The 20,780-nt window shown below is 40.3% G+C and overlaps 1 protein-coding gene across 1 annotated transcript; it reads right to left on the bottom strand.

Moving 5' to 3' along the window:
- Positions 1-18,960: 18,960 nt before the first annotated feature.
- Positions 18,961-20,343, bottom strand: LOC307095419 (DDB1- and CUL4-associated factor 12-like protein 2; the record flags this gene model as incomplete). Its single annotated transcript, XM_079764614.1, has 1 exon — positions 18,961-20,343. One exon carries the CDS (start codon positions 20,341-20,343, stop codon positions 18,961-18,963), a length of 1,383 nt encoding a protein of 460 aa, XP_079620740.1.
- Positions 20,344-20,780: the final 437 nt, after the last annotated feature.

Raw genomic sequence — 20,780 nt, 5'->3', positions numbered from 1 at the left:
GATCAACCAAGGGACTTGTGTACATGCAACAAGCCTAATTAATGGACACAGACAACAGGGGGGTGGGGCACAAATTGGGGATGGGGAGTAATGGGGGAATAAGGACACATAAAAATAAAAATAAAAAATTTAAAAAATAAAAAAGAAATTGTGAGGTAACCAGAAAACCAAGGATGCCTGAGAACATCTTTCTTACCATGCTAGCAGTCAACAGCTGTACGGTAAGATTACATGGGGCAAATGGGGAAGTATTTTGGACTTATGTTCCTGACTCTTCATGGGTAAGAGCCCTTGTGAGGGCTGATCCCCCTTCTAATGTAGTCATCAATAATACCAAATACCTTGGTCATCCAGGAGGACCATGGGTGGGGCAAGAAAGTACAATTACACAGGGGACTCCACCCAGCTTCCCTTTTGTATGACACAAAATCAAAACAATGACCCTTTGTGTGTACAATTAAAGAGAGGTTTCTGGCTTGTGTGGACACCAAAGAAAGGGCGTCACTACTATCACTACTTGCCCCCGGTAGAGGTGCAGAAAATGTAACTAAGACCTTGTCTATATAAAAAGAAATGAACAGCCAGTTTGAAAGGAAATTGCCATGGACTAGAACAAAGAATATCCTTACATGATATTATTCTACACTGTCATTAAAATTTTTTCTAGATTTGGATCACCCCCATTACTTATAAGAGTTCCTCACACCCGTGGGGATAAAAAAAAAATCATCTGTTTGGTGCTTGGAGACAAACGTAACACATCTCTAGATATTTTAGAATTACAACAGCATATTATACAATTACCCCAAACAAACTTACAAACTAATTCTTTGATTGTCTGGCAGCAATTTAAAAAGGACATGAAAGGGTTTAATCCTTTCCACTGTGCAGAGGGCCCCCTGGGAAGGCACCTGAGCATTCTAAATTGGCCCCTCTTGCCCTTTTGGCCAAGAGGGACCCGCTTCTCACAATTCAATTGTCCACAGCTGTTGCCTGAGCTTCTGTTCATACCAAGGTTGAAACCTCGTGATGGCTGGTACCATGGATCTGTCTCTCGCCCCGTGGGGTGAGCTGGGCCTCCTTGGAGAAGAAACCTGGGTTCCACAAGATATGTGATCAGTGCTGGGACCCTGCCAGCAGGCGAGGGGATCCCAAGGCAGGTGCTGGGTGTGGAGGCCATGGGGGCGTAGGTGACCAAAGAGACAGAACTAAACCTCACATCACCCTGCTTGGCCCTGGAGGATGGCTGGTTAACCAGAGACGGATAAGATTCCTCAGGGAAGGAACAACCTAAGACAGGCACAGTCGCAAAGGGGCCATAAGGAGAGAACTTGGGGGTCAACAGAGGTGGGGCACAGACCTTCAGCCCCCCAAGTTTGCAGGGGCATAAACCCTCACCCATGCTGAGGGAGGTCTCCTGCCCCCATGGCTGCTTAGCTTCCCATGCTCAGCTCAAATCTGAACCCAGGTAACAGAGACTTGGTCAACAGCAGATGCCCTCTCACTGCAACAAGACTTGATGGAGATGTCTTGCACCCATGATGTGGGGAACTGGGGTCTTTGAAATCTAAATCCAGCCTAGCACCACGAATACCCAGGGCCTACTCAAGAAGGCAAACAATCCTCTCCACTAATATTTACAGGGTAAAATAAGATGGTTGTTAGAGTATTAAATTTGACAGTAAAATAGTAGTCAAGTTTTCAGAATAATTTAAATTGGCGAATCGAAATAAGCAAATATTCTAGAAAAATCAATTGTACTGGACAAAAAAGCTGTTCCTAAAGTGTTAACTAAAATTTTTATTGGTAGTTCATCTCATGGTAAAATTGCATAACATATAATGAACCTAAAGCAGTCATATTTTAGTGCAAAAAAGTAAAATTTAAAAGCTATCAAGATTACAGCATAAAATTTCCAAAAGCCTCCTAATATTTAAACCAAAAAAAGGGGGATAGTAGAACAATATCATGTAAGGAAAAATATCCTGTAAATGAATTACATCTAGAAAATTTTTACTTTAGAAAATTAACTTTCATTTATAATGCTGACAGCAAGACACCCAGGTAAAATATACATGGTGTCAAAACAAGCCAAAGGAAAATCGTTTGGGCAAAAAATGAAAAAGGATCGCAAGTCAAATTTATAGAAAATATTCCTTTATTAACTTTTGGTCGAGAATATGTTTGTATATTTTCAGAAAACAACTCTGAAACCATGTGGATTCCTGCAACAGAGAGGAATTGACAGGAGTGCTCCAGCCATGAAGACAGAAGAGAAACAGTCCAGAGATGGAAGACACTGATGATGCCTTGCCATACAAGCAGTCAGCAGATGTGCATCACTGCACATTTCCCAGGACCAAACCAGAGAGGGTTGGACCTGCATTACCACCATTTGTCCACCATCCAGAACTGAGATATCATTGCTGTTATGTACACATAAAGAACTGTTGGACATAAAAATTGGGACTCAAAAAAACTGTTGGCCCAGAAAGAAACTCACTATAGACTGATTCATTTGCCTCTCAGCATAACCATTATTGCTTGTCTCATTTTTGGTTCCTATAAGTGTATTCCTAGTATCACATGAGCTCACTCATCTAGGGGAAAAGATAAACAACATAGACTGAAGAACAAGAACAGCATTGATCAGACTGTCAGACCTCAGAGGGAAGGTAGGGGAGAGTGGGGATAAGGGAGATAGATCAACCAAAGGACTTGTGTGCTTGCATATGAGCCTAACCAGTGATCACGGACAACAGGGGGGTGGGGGCATGCGTGTGGAGGGGTTTGGGATGGGATTGGGGGGGGGGGTGAGGACAAATAGGTGATACCTTAATCAATAAAGTAATTAAAACAAACAAACAAAAAAGTCTTCAGCATGAGGAGCCAGCAAGTGGAGGTCTTTTTTCTCTCTTCTGGGGTCTGATGTTCAAAGAGCATAATTACTGAAATATATACTTGGATAAGTGGAATAGGCTGTCTGCACATTGAACTAGCCCCAAGTCATTCTGCAATATCTCACAAATATGAACACCCCTCCCATTTAACTCACAAGTGTATTGTAAAAATTTAATGAAATAATTTAGTTCGAAATGTCTAGCAGAATATGTTACATAATACAAATTCTCATTAAATGTTTTAAGAAAAAAAAAAAAAAAGAGCTCCTGGTTTTAGTTCCGCAAGCTCTCTTTGAATGACCTATAAATACTATTTTCTGTTTTCGAGAACATTGTCAAAGTATCTGGTCTGATAATGGACTTTCTCATTTATAAGAAATATAAATATTCTGTACTGTCACTTCCATAAGATCGTTAGAAGGAGGTGTCTATCATTTTGAATCAGAAACTCTACTGATTTTTAAAACTGATTAGTTTTGCATATATAGCATGGTCATATAGCACATAACCATAAAAAGATGAGTTTGCAGATCACCTTTAATCTTGATTATTGCAGTAACCTACTGATTGCCTCCTTCTCTGTTTTTTCCCCACTGAATTCTAAAGTATATTATCAACACAGCATCCGGATTTCCTTTGAAAACATAAATCCCCTGTTCAGAACTCTCCCTTTTTTTAACTCATTCAGAGTAAAGTCCCAGATTCTTGTCATTGCTTGCATACCTCAGCATACTGTTATCACCCAAGACCTCTGACTCCACTCCTTCCTTTACATACTCAGCTCCCTAGAATGCCCATTCCCTATTCTCTTTTGGAATAGGATAGGCAAGAAATAAATCCACATATATATGGTCAATAATTTATGATAAAGGAGCCAAGAATATACAATGGGGAAAGGATACTCTCTTCAATAAATGGCTTTGGGAAAACTGGACAGCCACATGCAAAAAGTAATAAAACTGGACCATTATCTTATACCATACACAAAAAGAAATTTAAAAAGGGTTAAAGAGACTACATCAAACTAAAAGGCTTCTGCACAGCAAACCACCTTCAAAAAATAAATGCTAGCCTATAGAATAGGACAAAATATTTGCAAATCATATATCTGATAAAGGTTTAATATCCAAAATACACAGAGAATTCATACAACTCAATGGCAAAAAAAATCCTATTAAAAATACACAGAGCAAAAAAATGTGAATGGTAATATCTAGATTATAAAAGCCTAAGTGACCGTTATGATGGAATGACCAGAACAACCAATCCCAGTGATGTGCACTGACCACCAGGGGGCAAACGCTCAACACAGCAGTTGCCTCTAGCCCACAAGCCCCAATTGCCCAATTGGGGCTGGGCCCCGGGCTGGGACTGGGAACTGGGGGTGGGTGGCGGCAGATGCAGGCAGCAATGGAAGAAGGAGGGGGAGAGGTTGGGAGGGGGCGAAGCGGGGAGGCAGGGAACCACGAAGTGGTGCGCAGTCTGTGAGGGAAGGAGGAGGTGGAGAGGCAGGGAACCTGATCAGCCCTGATCTCCGGCCAGGCCCAGGGACCCCACCCATGCACAAATATCGTGCACTAGGCCTCTAGTAGTCAATAATATTGAGATAAGTTTGCACAGTGACAATGATTTCTAGACTTAGTGTGGTGATCACATCATAAGATGTATAAATGTCAAATCACTACGTTGTACACATGAAACTAATATTGCACACATACTATATTTAAATAAAAAATATTTACCTACTCTAGCCGAAACCAGTTTGGCTCAGTGGATAGAGCGTCGACCTGTGGACTGAAAGGTCCCAGGTTCGATTCCGGTCAAGGGCATGTACCTTGGTTGCGGGCACACCCCCAGTAGGGGGTGTGCAAGAGGCAGCTGATCGATGTTTCTAACTCTCTATCCCTCTCTCTTCCTCTCTGTAAAAAATCAATAAAATATATTTAAAAAAATATTTACCTACTCTAAAATATATATTAAAAACTATTATTTTCAAAAATATTTATACATATATATTAATAAACCAAAACAATATACACTCTGATTCTTTCAAAATATTAGTAATAGCAGTGATCTTCTGGGGCCAGGGTTGGGTGTGTGGCTTGGTGCAAATAAGTAAAAATCTGACTAGAAAACATAAGGTTGAGAGAACTTTTCTTTAAATTGTGATGGTTGTTAAATTATATTATGGATGGAATTGTATCCTCTCAAAGTTCATATATTGAAGCCATAACTCCCAATTTGTCCATTTTTGGAGATAGGTTCTTTAAAGCAGTACTTAAGGTTAAATGAGGTCATAAGGATGGGGCTGTAATCCAATAGGAGTGGTGTCCTTATAAGATGAAGAAAATCCAGGTGTATACACATACAAAGAAAAGGCTGAGAACACAGAGAGAAGATGGTCATCTGCAAACCAAGAAAAAAAACCTCAAGAGAAATAAAACCTGTTGACACATCGATCTTAGACTTCTAACCTACAGAACTTTTTGAGAAATAAATGTCTATTATTTAAGCCATCCAAAAAAAAAATACACAGAAGGTCTGAACAGATATTTTTCCAAAGACATAGATGGCCAACTGGCACATGAAAAGGTGCTCAATATCACCAATCATGAGGTAAATGCAAATCAAAACCACAATGAAATATCTCCTCACTCTTATTAAAATAGCTGCTATCAAAAAGATAAGAATTAACAAGCATAGGCAAGAATGATAAGAAAAAGGAACCCGTGTACACTGTTGTTGGGATTGTAAATTGGTGCAGTAAGGAGTTTTCACACAAAAACAATTTGAACTACCATATGATCCAGCAATTCCACTTCTGGGTATAAATCCAAAGGAAATAATAATACTAACTCAAAAAGATATCTGTATCCCCATGTTCATTGCAACATTACTTAAAATAGCCATGACATTGAAACAACTTAAGTGTCTATTGATGGATGAATGGATAGTGAAAATGAAATTAAATATTATTCAGCCATAAAAAGAAAAACCACAATAAAATCCTGCCATTTGTGACAACATGGATGGACCTAGAGGATATTATGCTAAGTGAAACAAGCCAGAAAGAGAAAGACTAATACCATATGATTTCACTTATATGTGGAATCTAATGAACAACAAAAAAATAGAAACAGACTCATAGATACAGAGAATAGACTGAGAGCAGTCAGAGGGGGTTGGGGGACTGGGTGAAAAGGTGAAGGGATTAAGTAGTATAAAATGGTAGATACAGAATAGTCGCAGAGTTACAGATTAAAGCATGGGGAGTATAGCCAACAATCCTATACAATAAAGAGGTAATATGCAAGTTGACCATCATTCCAACACAGAAGATGGCCATCCCCATGTGGACACAAGATGGCTGCCACAAGATGGCCAGCAGGGGAGGGCAGTTGTGGGTGATCAGGCCAGCAGGGGAGGGCAGTTGGGAGGGACCAGGCCTCCAGGGGAGGGCAGTTGGGGGACCCAGGCCTGCAGGGGAGGGCAGTTGGGGGGACCAGGTCAGCAGGGGAGGTCTGTTGGGGGGGACCAGGCCTGCAGGGGAGGACAGTTAGGGGCGACCAGGCCAGCAGGGCAGGGCAGTTAGGGGAAATCAGGCCAGCAGGGGAGCAGTTAGGCATCAGTCTGGCAGGGGAGTGGTTAGGGGGTGATCAGGCTGGCAGGCAGAAGTGGTTAGGAGCAATCAGGCTGGCAGGCAGGCAAGTGGTTGGGAGCTAGCAGTCCTAGATGGTGAAAGGGATGTCCCAGATTGGAGAGGGTGCAGGCTGGACTGAGGGACACCTCCCGCCCCCCCGTGCACAAATTTCATGCACCAGGCCTCTAGTATTAAGGTAAATATGGATGGAGCCAGGAGGGTACTTAAAGCAGGGGGGGTGGGGGAGTCTGTTAAGTACATGATTTTCTAACCACTTTACTATACATAAGAAACAAACACAGAATAATATTGAATGTAAAGAACATTATAACCTGATGAACAAAAAGATAGATACAGAGGCAGTAAAGTTTCGAACAGACTGTCAAATTACAGCAGGAAGGCTGGGGAGTGTTGGGGAGGGGGGGAAAGAGATCATCCGAAGGACTTGTATGCATGCATTTTAAGTACAACCAATGGACACAAGACACTGGGGGGGGGGGGGTGGGATGAGGGCATGCAACAAGGGGTAGGGGAGGCTGGGGGAAGGTCAATGGGGGAAAAAAAGGAGATATATGTACTACTATGTGTAATACTTTAAACAATAAAATAAAATTTTAAAAAATAAAATAAAATAAAGTGGCAGAGGGCATGTGCGGGTGGTGGGGTAGGGGAGGCGATGGAAAGATCAATTGGAAAAAAAGGAGACATATGTACTACTATTTGTAATACTTTAAACAATAAAAAATAAATTTAACCCTTTGCACTCGCTTGCTTTTTTCTCGATTCCTTTATTCTAATGCTAACTGTGTTGAGTCACACTCGACAACCGAGTGCAAAAGATTAAAAAATTAAAAAAATAAAAGAAAGTGGCAGTGAAGGAAAAAAAAGAATAATATTGAATGTAAGCTATAATTGAAAACAAAAAAAGGAGGAAATTCCATGAAACAACAGCAACTTTGGGGGAAAAGTCTAGCCCCATAGGTCAAATTATTTTATTAATTATTTGAATTTATAAATTGTGTTGAAAAGGACAGCTTTGATTTAATATGTAAATCTAGTATTCCACAGTTTTTTAAAATAAAGATTTCTGTAAGTTGTAGAAAAATGAAATTTAAAAATATAAACTGTCTTGGGGCTGAGTTTGTATTTTTGTCCACCATTGAACCCCAATATTGAGCAAAGTGCTGTTATATAGTATTTGTTTAATCAGTCAGTAATTGTACTGTCTAGTGGGTGAGCAGATAAACATACTATGACAATAAAATATGCAATTGCCTGTCAAAACACCAAAACAAAACCGTGGTCTATATATACAAATGAAATATTATTTAGCCATAAAAAAGAAGGAAATTCTGCCATTTGCAATACCGTACTTCCCGGCGTATAAGATTTTCCTGGGTTAAAAAGTCGTTTTATATGCCGGAAAATATGGTATATTGGACTATATTAATGGGATTAGATATAATGGATTAGATATATTGGACTAACGTATTTTCTGGCCTATAAAATGACTTTTTAACCCAGGAAAATCTTATACGCCCAGTCGTCTTATACGCCGGAAAATACAGTAATATGAATGGACCTTGAGGGCATTATGCTGAGTGAAATAAGTCAAAAAGAGAAAGATAAATACCATAAGACTTCACTTATATGTGGAATCTAAAGAAAACATCCCTCATAGATACAGAGAAAAGATTGGGGTGGGAGGTTGTGAAATGGGTGAAGTGGGTCAAAAGGTACAAACTTCCAGCATGCTTGCATAATAATTGCACATTTGAAAGTTGCTGAGAGACTAAACTTTAAAAGTTCACATCACAAGAAAAGAATCTGTAACTCTGTATGGTGATGGATGTTAACTAAACTTACTGTGGTAATCATTTCACAAAATATACACATATCAAATCATTATGCTGTACACCTGAAACTAATATAATGTTGTATGTCAATTATATCTCAGAAAAAATAATAAAGTAAAAATTTATCTCCTCTGGAATTTTTATTCCCTATTCTCTTTTAGCATTGGCAACCATCTGACATACTATACATTTACTAGTTTATATATTTATTATCTCTTTCCTTCTCAAGGGACCACAAGCCTTATTAGGGCGTGGCATGCTTGTTTTGTTATCATAGTATCTCCAGCTCTTGTATATGTACATAACAATGCCAGGCATATGGTAAGCATTCAAGAAATATTTGCTGAATGAGTAAATAAATGAAAATAGAAACGTATTGATTCTTTATGTATTGATTTCAAAACTGGATATTTTACTAAATTATTTCATTGTTTCCTAACATATTTTTCAACTGGCTTTTTTGGATTTTTTTAGAACTGCTTTCTCATTTCTAATATTTATACCTTTTATTTTGCTACTGTTTCTACTTGCTATATGTAGAATTTTCATAATATTAAATATTGGTGGTGATTTTTAGAATCGTTTTTCCTTACTTTCATAGGAATTCCTCTAATGTTGTACAATTAAAGGAGATTCTGGTTCAGGTGTGAAACACAACACAGACACCCCCCCCACACACACACACACACATACTCACCACATGAATAATATATTTCCTCTTACTTACTAAGGATTTTATCAAAACTGTAGTAGGGTTTTACTAAATTATTTATTGAAATTTATTTATTTATAAAATATTTTGAGAGAGAGAGAAAGAAACATTGATTTCCGAGAGAAACATCAATCAGCTGTCTCCTGGGCATGTGCCCTGAACAGGAATCGAACAGGCAACTTTTCATGCACAAGATGATGCCCAACCAACTGAGCCACATTGGCCAGCACTGGAATTTATTAACATGAACATGTGTCTTATCATTTGACCTGTTAATATAATACATTGCAATAATAGACTTCTCAATAGTCAGCACTGTGCATTCAAGGAACTGGCTTTGCTTTGGTATAGTTTCCTTTTATAACACTGATGGATTACAGTGTTTTAACAGTATAAGTTTCATTTTCTATATATGTCAAATTGATCTCTTCATTTTCTGCAATTTTTGTCATGAAAATTATGCTGGCCTCATTAAAGAGTGAACTTTTCTCTTTTTGCTCTGAAGTAGCTCAAAATTAAAGATTTCTTGACAATGTGAAATAATTTGTGAGACCATCAGGCATAACATGCCTATTATATATTTATGTGATTTTCTTGGAGGAAAGGGCAGATTTTAAAACACTCACAATTTTCTAGGGTTAATGATCTATCCTGATTTCTTATTTCTTCCTGGAAAAAGTTTAGTTAGTTGTATCTTTTCAGTTGGCTCTTTTTTTTTTTTTTTGGTATAAATTTCACTCATTGGCAAAGTGTAGTGGTATTTCTCTCTTTTCTGCGTCATCACGGAAAAGGTACTGGTCCAATTGCTGAGTAGAGGAGCTGGGGATTAAGAAATTAAAGAAAGAAAGAGACCAAGAGGCAGAAATAGATTATAGCTGGGAGCTGGGTGGGATGCCATTTCTCTGATGGAGAAGCAGCATGACGACCCAAGCCACACAGCGAGTTTATTTTATAGACGTAGATTTACATATCTAGTCCCGCCCCGGCCAACACCTGGGCTGCTATGATTGGGGAAGCATGTTCCCAGGGCGTGGCTCTGCCTACACCCTGAGTTCAGCTGACGATAATTAAAGAAAAATGCCCATGTGTCTTCCCAGGTGGCCCTCTACATCTCACCCTTTTTTGTTTTTTAAGCTACTATAATAAAAGTAAAATTTAAACATTAAAAATAAGGCTCTAATATTAACACAATTGCAAACAATGCCAATGCAAAACTAAACTACATACATGTTAGCATTTTCAAAACTTGAATGTCAAGAGCAAAACTCTGATTAAAATCAGAACTATGGACATGTTAACATTTTTTGGTACTAAATGAAAGAAAGTCTCTTTTGCTGCTGGTGTATATTTACTCAGAGTCCTTGGACTTGGCTACGCAAGACTTTGCAGAAGACTGGAAGCTAACAGATGCTAGCATGAGCAGGAACATGGTTGAAGAAGTAGCTTCAACTTCTTGCTTTTCCACAATCTGCTGCGCTCCAGTCGTTAACTTCTTCTGATGACTCCATGTTGGCACCTCAGTCCCTTGCATAGCTTTCAGTTTTCTTCTTCCTCTGCTTTGCTGTCATCAGGGCAGTACTTAGTCCTTTTGAGTGAAGGGACACAGGAGCTTCTCTGGGTCCGTTTTAGTGAAGGACATAACACTCTGGCACCCAAACTGGCTGCATTGCTCCTTCTGGAAAGATATAAAACACAACTTCTTCCCCACATTATTACTGAATCTGATAAAAATCTTGCCTGGTTTATGCTTCCTTCCACCTAGCTGACTCGGTGGAGGCTATTGTACAGGAGGCCTGATGCCTTTCACCTGCTGTACAATCCTTTGCATTACAATTAAAAATTTTTTAAAGTATAAAAGGCATGACTGAGCCTCGTTAGAGGTGACACATAACATCTGTCTCCCCCTTTTTGTTTTAATAAATGATTTTAAGAGTATGATTGGTTCTTTCCACTATTGAGTGACATCTATTTTGTCAATTTGATTAGGTTTAAGTCCTCGGGGATTTACCCCTAAAGTTGGCACAGAAAGGTGGATAACACACTGAGGACATTGCTTCCAATAAAACATGGACATTGTCTTTCTCTAATAACATTTTAAAGGCTGAAAATTAAATGAAAAGTTACTCTGAATTGTGTGCCCTATAGTAGCTGTTACAATAATTTTTGGGTCATACTTACCACATAAGCACTATTACTATAGGTTGATGGGCTCCGTAGCAAAATCTGTTAAGTCATAAATAAGAGCTTGTGTTTCTACTGAAATATAAGGGATTTGAAGGACCTTTGCTCCCCTGCTGCAGTAGATCCAGCCTTTCTGGAACTGGATCCATCTGTAAAAATGGTTAATGCCTGAGGTATAATATTTCTTTTAATGTGGCAGTTAATACCATTCCCTGTGTTAGAAATAAAGCAAGACCCTCAAGTCAGGGGTCCTGGTAGAACACAAAACATCAAACATTTTTACTTGTATGCAGAAGGGTGTGAACACATGGTCTGTAAGCGTGCACACCGACCTTCCTTGCCCTTGGTCCTGGGCAACCTGCAGCAATGCACAGGTGCTGCCTGCTAGCATGGCAAGGCATCTTCACTATCTTTATTTCTGGACTATTTCTCCTCTGTTCTTGTGGGCCACTATTTATTCTGTGGCTGGAACAATTCTATCAGGTCCTCTCTGGGATCCATTGTTGCAGGAATCCATATGGTCTTGGAGTTTTCTGGAAATATAAACATGTTCTTGACCAAAGGTAAATAAAGAAATCTTTTCTATAAATTAGACTTGGGATCCTTTTGATTTTTGTCCAAATGATTTTCCTTTGGCTTATTTTAACACCATAAGATTTTTCATGGGTGCCTTATCAGCATTATAAATGAAAAATAATTTTTAAAGTAAAATTTTAAAGCAATTAAGTCTTGATGTAATTTACTTACAGGATATTTCTTACAAGATATTATTCTACTATCCTTTTTTGATTAATTATTATGAGGCTATTGTATAAAAAACTTTTAATGCAGTTTTGATGACTTTTATTTTTAATTTTTGCACAAAAATATGACTGCTTTGGATTCATTGGGTGTTAAGCAATTTTACTATGACATGAACTACCAATAGAAATTTTGGTTAATACTTTAGGAACAGCTTTTTGTACAATTAGATTTTTTTTATTATTCACTTATTTCATTTAGCCAATTTAAATTAATCTGAAAACTTGACTATTTTACTGTCAAATTTAATACTCTAACAACAATCTTAGTTTACCCTGTAAATATTAATGGAAAGGATTATTTGCATCCTTGAGAAAGCCCTGAGCATTCCTAGATTTCGGCTGGATTTAGACATAGGGCAGCTGCCATCGGACAACTCTCTATTGCCTGGGTCCCAATCCAAGCTGGGCCAACTCTCTTTCTGTTATCTGGTTCCTGATCTGAGCTGGGCATGGGAAGCGCGAAGCAGCCATGGGGTAGGAGACCTCCCTCAGAAGGGGCGAGTGCTCAAGCCCCTGTAATTTTGTAATTTTGGGGGGTGAGGATCTGTGCCCCACCTCTGTTGACCCCCAAATTCTCTCCTGATGGCCCCTCTGCGACTGTGCCTGTCTTAGGTTGTTCCTCCCCTGAGGAATCTTATCCGTCTCTGGTTAACCAGCCATCCTCCAGAGCCAAGCAGGGTGATGTGAGGTTCAGTTCTGTCTCCTTGGTAGCCTATGCCCCTATGGCCTCCATGCCCAGCACCTGCCTTGGGATCCCCTCGCCTGCTGGTGGGGCCCTGGCATTGATCACAGATCTTGGGGTACCCAGGTTTCTTCTCCAGGGAGGGCCCAGCTCATGCCATTGTGCAAGAGACAGATCCATGGTACCAGCCACTATGAGGCTTCAACCTCAGCATGAACTGAAAACTCAAGCAACAGCTATGGGCAATTGGATTGTGAGAAGAGGGTCCCTCTTGGCAAAAAGAGCAAGAAGGGCCAATATAGAATGCTCAAATGCTTTCCTAGGGGGCCTTCCACACAGTGGAAGGGATTAAATCCTTTCATGTCCTTATAAATTGCTGCCAAACATTCAAAGAATTAGTTTGTAAGTTTGGGATAATTGTACAATGTGCTGTTGTAAAATATCAAAAAATTATAATGAAATTGTAGAATAATATCATGTAAGGATATTTGCTCTAGGCCATGGCAATTCAATTTCAAACTGGCTGTCAATTTCTTTTTGTATAGAAAAGGTCTTAACCAGTTAAAGTCCCCTAATAATTTCAAAAAGTCATTTAAAGTTTTAAGACAATCTTTTCTTATCTCCACCTTCGGAGGCCTAATGCATTGGTTATCAATTACGATCCCTATGATATTTGAAGGAAACCTCTCTTTATTTCCTTCCAAAGTAATTTTCAGGCTACAGAGAGTTTTATTTAAAAATCTTTGTCACATGAAACAATTTCTCTTAAGCGTATGGTGACCACTAGTATGGATTAGATTTAATATTTTAATAACAATCCTCAGTTTATCCTATAATACCAGTGAAAGAGATTTCAAAATGTTCAAATTTCTCCTTTTTATTAAGCTAGAAATTTATATTTTAAGAGTATTCCCATTAACTGATTTGCATATACAGAGGGATCATGGGAAGGCTTCAGTAACCCTTTTAGAAGACTTATTTAAATTGCTTACAAAGACATTGGCTTATTTAAAGGAAAGGGGTTGGCCTTTGTCATTTCAAGATGGCGGGCAGTAAGCCATGTGGCCAGAGGGGCAGGCAATATGGAGGCTGTCTCACAAGCTGCAAATGTTGCCCCGCCTCTAGCTTAATTAAGAATGCAGGCAGATATGAGTCAAGATTCAATTACTTATAAAAACACTGGCTTCTCATGTAACTTAATTTATATAAGACATTGATTATATTATAAAAATCTAATTTATAAAGTAACCTAAGTAGGTATCTTTAATTAAAAAAGGCAAAGAAACTTATTCAGTAAACTTATTTGATACTTTATTGGTCTGATCTAAAAACATAAACAGTGTCCCACCTCCAGCCGATTAAAAAATGCAGGCTGCTTGAGGCTTTGTCTTTCTTGAAATTCTACTGTTGTTGAAAATTTTGGCTATATTTAAGAAATATATTGTTTTTGCCCTTCTTACAGGTGAAAACTTTCATAACATTTAATATATATGTATATAAGTAAAATATATTAATTTTTATTTGATAAAGCTTCCCATGCAATTTCAAGTATCAATCAGTTTAATTAAAAAAATATATTTCTTTTAAGAGAGAAACATACTTTTGAAACATTTTGGGGCCCTTGAAATGTCTAAAAGCTACTCTCAAAACCTTGAAATACACTTGGAAAGATCAAATATATACATTCATATATTTATATATATGATTTAAAGATTATATACCCAAATTATCTTAAAGAATATAAATTACATTTAATCTGGATCACAGAATTAATCCACTCTTTTAAATCAGACCAAACAACTAACATATTTTGAATTCCTAATTATCAGAGAAAATACAACATTTTATTTTCTCAAAAATACATTATATTTTAGATATTTAATTAATTTCTCCAAATTCAATTTGCACTTTAAACTTTCAGAACTTGCAAGTCAAATATTAGCAGTTCTTTGATTAACAACATTTTTATATTTTTAAGAATACATTTTAAAATCTAATAATTAACTTTAAACCATGTTTCTGCCCGGGGAAACTGAGAAGCAAATTAATGCAAAATTGTCCTTAAAAATAGTTACTGGGGTAAAGCTGATTTCAAAGGAGCCACTTTTGCTCCTTGACCTTTTCAGGAAAGGTTGGCTAGCAAAAGGTACAGCCATTTAAATGCAAATTAACACATTCTTTAAAAGATGGTTGCTAGCCAAAACCTGTTTGGCTCAGTGGATAGAGCATCGGCCTGTGGACTGAAAGGTCCCAGGTTCGATTCCGGTTGAGGGCATGTACCTTGGTTGTGGGCACATCCCCAGTAGGGGGTGTGCAGGAGGCGCCTGATCCATGTTTCTCTCTCATCAATGTTTCTAACTCTCTATCTCTCTCCCTTCCTCTCTGTAAAAAATCAATAAAATATATTAAAAAAAAAAAAAGATGGTTGCTGGCGGGAACCAGCCTACCTGCATGCTAGGGGAAGGTCGTGTCTACCCCTCCCTCCATAAAAAAGGGTGTAGCTTTAAAACCTTTTAATGGAGAGAAAAGAGACCTTAAACTTTCAGAGCTTTAAATCTTAGGTAGCAAGTTAAATACTTCGCATTTCTCAAATAATTAATGCTTTTACATTTTTAAGGATACATTTCAAATAAAATATAAGGCATATTCAATTAATAGATTAACTTATACCATCTAGACTTCATACTAGGCATACTCAGATCAACATTTCAGTATTATAAATTTCAATACATTTAGATCATTTGAACTTAAAAGTTTTAAATTTCCAGCCAATAGGCCTGGCACAGCTGCTAAATTTTTAAAAGAATTTTCCTGCTAGGGAAGTCAAGAAGCAAACCCACAGCTATTTACATGTAAACTTGCTTTCTACTTCCTGGTGGTTACTTGCCTCAGAGCAGGAAATTTCAAGAGTTACTTTAAATCGCCTTGGGAAACCAGCCTGTATTTCTTTCCCCGGTTCATTTCCGCCATCTTTAAAGCTAAAAAGAGTCTCTGGTTTTTATTCTGTACACAGCAAAAGGTCAAGTTCAGCTCAAAACTATGCACACTCGTTTTTAAACTGGCCTTTTCCCTTTACATGTGCACAGAAATCCCGGATACATTTATGAATTTGTAAAAGCTTTAACCTTTTGCACTCGGATGTCAAGTGTGACTCGACATGGTTAGCATTAGAATAAAGGAATCGAGAAAAAAGCAAGCGAGTGCAAAGGGTTAAGTCATTATCTGGAAAAAAAAGGTAAAGATGGCGAAGATGAGGCGAAGAAATGGCTTTCTTGGGGAGTGACGTCCATATTGGATCGCCACATGTCTGTCTTCCCCCACCTCCTTGCTTTCTAGCAGGAAGATTCAGTGATGGTCTGGCTTCTACTGTTTTTATTTTATTTATTTTTATTTATTTTTATTTTTAAGGAAAGAAAAGATTTTTAAGATAAATAATTATTGGCAGTTGCTGAGAAATTCCTTTAATCCTTTTCTACTTGGTTACAAGTAGTTTACACGTGGAGGCAGAGGAGGTGCAGATGGTATTCTTAGAGACTTGCACCCTTCCACTGCAGGCTGTAAGGCCATGGCTGTACCCCACTTAGACATTCTTAAACTCTCCTGTGCTGAATCAAGGCCATCACCAATTAAAATAGGAATTTTCTCTGGACTTTTGCTGAGTATTGCTCACATAACTGCTTTCTAACCTTTTCCCAGGTTTCATCAACAAAACTTAAGAAAAAAATCAAGAATTTGACTACACTTAACAGAGCATAGTTTAAAGCATTTTTGAGGATTACCCACGTTTTACACCCAGCTAATTCATATCAATTCACAACAATACACTCCCTTTATCTTATTCCTTTAAATCTGTGTGCACACGCTTGTGGGAGTGACCCCCTCGCTTCCTTCCCTCCGTACTCAGCCTCTGATGTTGGGCGCCATATATAGTGGTATTTCTCTCTCTTCCGCATCATCACGGAAAAGGTACTGGTCTGGTTGCTGAGTGGAGGAGCTGGGGATTAAGAAATTAAAGAAAGAAAGAGACCAAGAGGCAGAAATAGATTATAGCTGAGAGCTGGGTGTGACACCATTTCTCTGATGGAGAAGCAACATGATGACCCAAGCCACACAGCGCATTTATATTATAGACCTAGATTTACATATCTAGTCTTGCCCCAGCCAACACCTGGGCTGCTATGATTGGGGAAGCATGTTCCCAGGGCATGGCTCTGCCTACACCCTGAGTTCAGTTGACGATAATTAAAGAAAAATGCCCATGTGTCTTCCCATGTGGCCCTCTACAGCAAAGAACACAGAATTTGATGACACACTGATGGCAAGGGTGTGGTAAAGCATGCATGCATACATATTTATAGGAGGTTAAGTTGGTAGGACCTCTTTGGAGGGTAATTTGGCAATGGCTAGTAAATGTAAAATTGACCCAGGAAATCCATTTCTAGGAATTTATCCTACAGATATACTTACACGTGTGCACAAAGATGTATGCACCTAAGTAATCACTGAGGAATAGTTTATAGTAACAAAACAATAATCAATATAAATGCTTATCAAATGTGTAATGAATAAATAAAGTGTGTTTCTACAATACAGGGAACTACTCTACAATTAATATGAATTAAATAAATCTATGTAAGAAACAATCTCTAAAATTTTGTGATAAAAAGGCACAGATATGTGCAGCATGTGCTATCATTTGTTTACCAATTGCACACACACATATCTCTAAATAGACAAACACACTAATGTACTGCTAGTGTTGTATGGGCAGAAGATCAGAAATCCCAGGGTTTCAGACTTACTTTTCACTGCACAGCTTTTATCAAGTATGATTGTCTTGGTCATGTGCATGTATTACCTAATTTAAATTAAAATACAAAAACAAAACAAAATAAAGAGCAAGTGGGAGGTTTTGATGGTTGTAGTTTAAAATATTAGAAATATCTGCATAAAAGTGGTATATATTTATGCCTTTCCTCACATGGGAAGTCAAATATACAGTATATGTGAATAGGTAGTTATAAGCACAACATACACATTTGTGTAAATAAAAATGTTTGTTAAATCATCTTAAAAACACAAGATGACACTTAACTGTCCTAACTTATAGCAAGTACATTTAGATGTTATGTATTCAAGATGTTTATCTTTTAACCCATGTTAATAGCATAAGTTTGCTTTTCAAAAACAAGTGTACAAAGTAATGTATGCATAGCTGATGTTTCAGCTTCAGTTTCTCTCCTGGAAGATTTTGACTTTAATGTATTCCTAGAAGGACAATTAAGATATAATAAAATGTATATTTAACCACTCAAAAACTTTAGGGAAGCACTTAATTGCTAAAATGGTGAATGTTTATTTTTTTCTGCAATCCATCACAAATTCATTTGAGATAAAAGCATTATTCATGTATACAATAAAAAAAACTGTCAGAAACAACTACATTGAGTACAACAGCCAGCCTTTCTCTGTAAATGGCTGCCTGGATAATGATACCTGAAATTTAAAGAAATGTTAACCCCAAAAAGAACCTCCATGATTGTCCTGCCACATGTAGCTCAGTTTTGATTAGCTCTGAAAATCATTAGCATAAATGCTGCCCAAGAAAGCAGGCCATAATATAGCAGCTTTAAACAAGAAGAATGAGAGCCTAGGGGTAGTGATGCTAAATTTACATTGAATAATCAAAACTGCAATTAATAAGATGAACACCATCGTAAGACTTCTTAACTAAGAGAACATATTTTTAAAGTATTTTATGCACCAAAAATATACAAAGAGCAAACACTGAGTTTCCAACATCTAAATGAAACACCCCCCAAATGGTGGCAATCTAGAACTTGAAAAGCATTTTCTAATTGGAGCAGGGCTATAAACCTGCCCAGTTATATTTTGGGTTGTTTCTCAGACCATCCCAAAAGACACTTTGTAGCACAGTTTCCTGAAACAACATACATCAGAAATGTGACCTGAACATACTATTGAAATACTGGTAAAAACTAAAGCACTGAATTGTAATGGGAACCATGACTGTACAGCCCAGAGAAATAGCATATGTGAATCACTCAAAGAGAGAACACAATTAATGGTTAACTAAAATTCTTTGCAAAAAAGATGGTGGTGTGAAGGAAAATGAGAGGGGCCTAGAGGGAAATTCTGGGCACTTGGAGAACACACTGGCCATCTTTAGCTCCAGAGGCCTGCGTAGTTCCCATGGAGGCCTGAAGGGAGAGGTCCCCCGGCCACAAAGAGCTTCATCTCAGGCCAGTTGTAGCAGTGGGTGTAGAGAGCGTTGGGGAACTCATTCATGCCACCGAAGTAGTTCGCCCACAGGTTATTGTGGTTGAGCCAGCCTCTGCCACAGGTGAGCCTGAGCTTCCTCCCTGTAGGCTCCCGGGAGGAGTCCAAGATGACAGAGGCCTTCTCCTCCAGGAACTTCTGGGCACGGACGTCATAGAAGAGCAGGGAGCCATGGCCTGTGCCCAAGGTGATGATGTGCTGGTAGAAGCTCAGTGAGCGCACACCAGTGCCCCCCTCTCGGGAGCACAGGGGCCGGATGTTCTGCTGGCGCTGGCGCGGATCCACAAAGGAGACGTGGGACTGGGAGCCCACCGCGTACAGGGACAACTCATCGCAGTAGGTCAGGCACACATTCTCTCTGCAGTAGGGCAGCCTGATGGACAGCAGCCTGGACAGGGTGCTGCGGGCTTTCCACAGGTGGAAGTAGCCATCTAGGGACACTGCTCCCAGCTCCTGGTTCTTGCCACTGAATGCCAGGGCCCGCACCTTTCGGTTACTGGGGCTGGACCTGGGGATGGTGTCCATGTCCCTAGGATGGATGTGGGCGTACACAGGGAGCCCCGCGTCATTGTGCCATGTAATGCTGCCATTGACCATGTCCGGATCCATTCTCCACAAAGCCACAGTGCCATCGCGGGACCCGCTCACAGCCACAGTGTCACTCATCCAGGCGATGGCGAAGATCCAGTCCTTGTGGCCATGGCGGTCGCCCAGGCACACGGGGTCCAGGGTGGGCAAATGGTAGACAGCCAGGCTGTTGGGGTTCTCGCCCCCGGTGGCCAGAAGCGTCTTGGAGGGATTCAGCTCGATGGCGTGGATGCCACAGCTTGGCTGGGCCCGAGCCGGCTCGGGTTTCCGATTCCGCAAGAGCGGGATTCGCGTGGTCTGGCCGGACTGCACGTCCACCACGAAGAGCGTGTTGCACTTGGTGCCGCACACCACCTGCCTGGCGTTCAGCCACTGCGACGCGAACACCTTGTTGAGGGTGCCCAGGGCCAGCTCGCGCTCTCGCAGCAGCTCTGGCAGCTTCTGCACCGCGTAGCCGCGCAGCCTGCCCTCGAAGCCCGGGAACCCCGCGCGGCCTCGCGCGCCCACCTCGCGGCTCATCAGGTAGGGCACCAGCGAGCGCCGCGTCGCCAGCCGCTTCTGCTTCTTGGGCAGCAACAGCGGGCCCTCTCCAGCCGCCCCCACCAAGCCCTGCGACGACGAGCTCGCAGCGGCCCCCTCGATGGCGGGCGCTTTCCGCTTCCTGCTACCTGTTTGCTCCATGGCCCTGGTGGGCGGCCGGCGACTGGTGGAGGTGACAGAGATGGTAGTGCGGCGGCTGTGGCGAGGGCGATAGCGGTGTCGATGTCGGTGTCGGTGTCGGTGTCGGTGTGGGTCACCCGTGTTGGCCGTGGCGGAGGCGGGGACTGAAGCACCTCAGTCAGCAGGGCGCGCGGGCTTTCAAGGACCAGGATTCGTGGGTGTCCGCGGGGCGCGGAACCTACCGAGTCTGGGGCGCGGCGGCAGGGAAGTAGGCGAGGGTGGCGGGGTCGGGAGGAACAGGGCCCAGGAGCTGATCTCGGGCAGAGCTAGGCGGCAAGGGTGGCTGTGAGGGCGGCGGCGCGGTTCCAGGCGAGGGTTGGAAGTGTGGCTGGAGGCAAGGCTGGAGCCCAGTGGGTGTGAGAAGAGGACGGCGCTGGAGGCTGTTAAAGAGGGGGCGG

The sequence above is a fragment of the Cnephaeus nilssonii genome, assembly GCF_951640355.1.
Source record: "Cnephaeus nilssonii genome assembly, chromosome: X".
In the NCBI taxonomy this organism is placed as follows: Eukaryota; Metazoa; Chordata; class Mammalia; order Chiroptera; family Vespertilionidae; genus Cnephaeus; species Cnephaeus nilssonii.
This window is presented reverse-complemented; position numbering and strand designations above follow the sequence as displayed.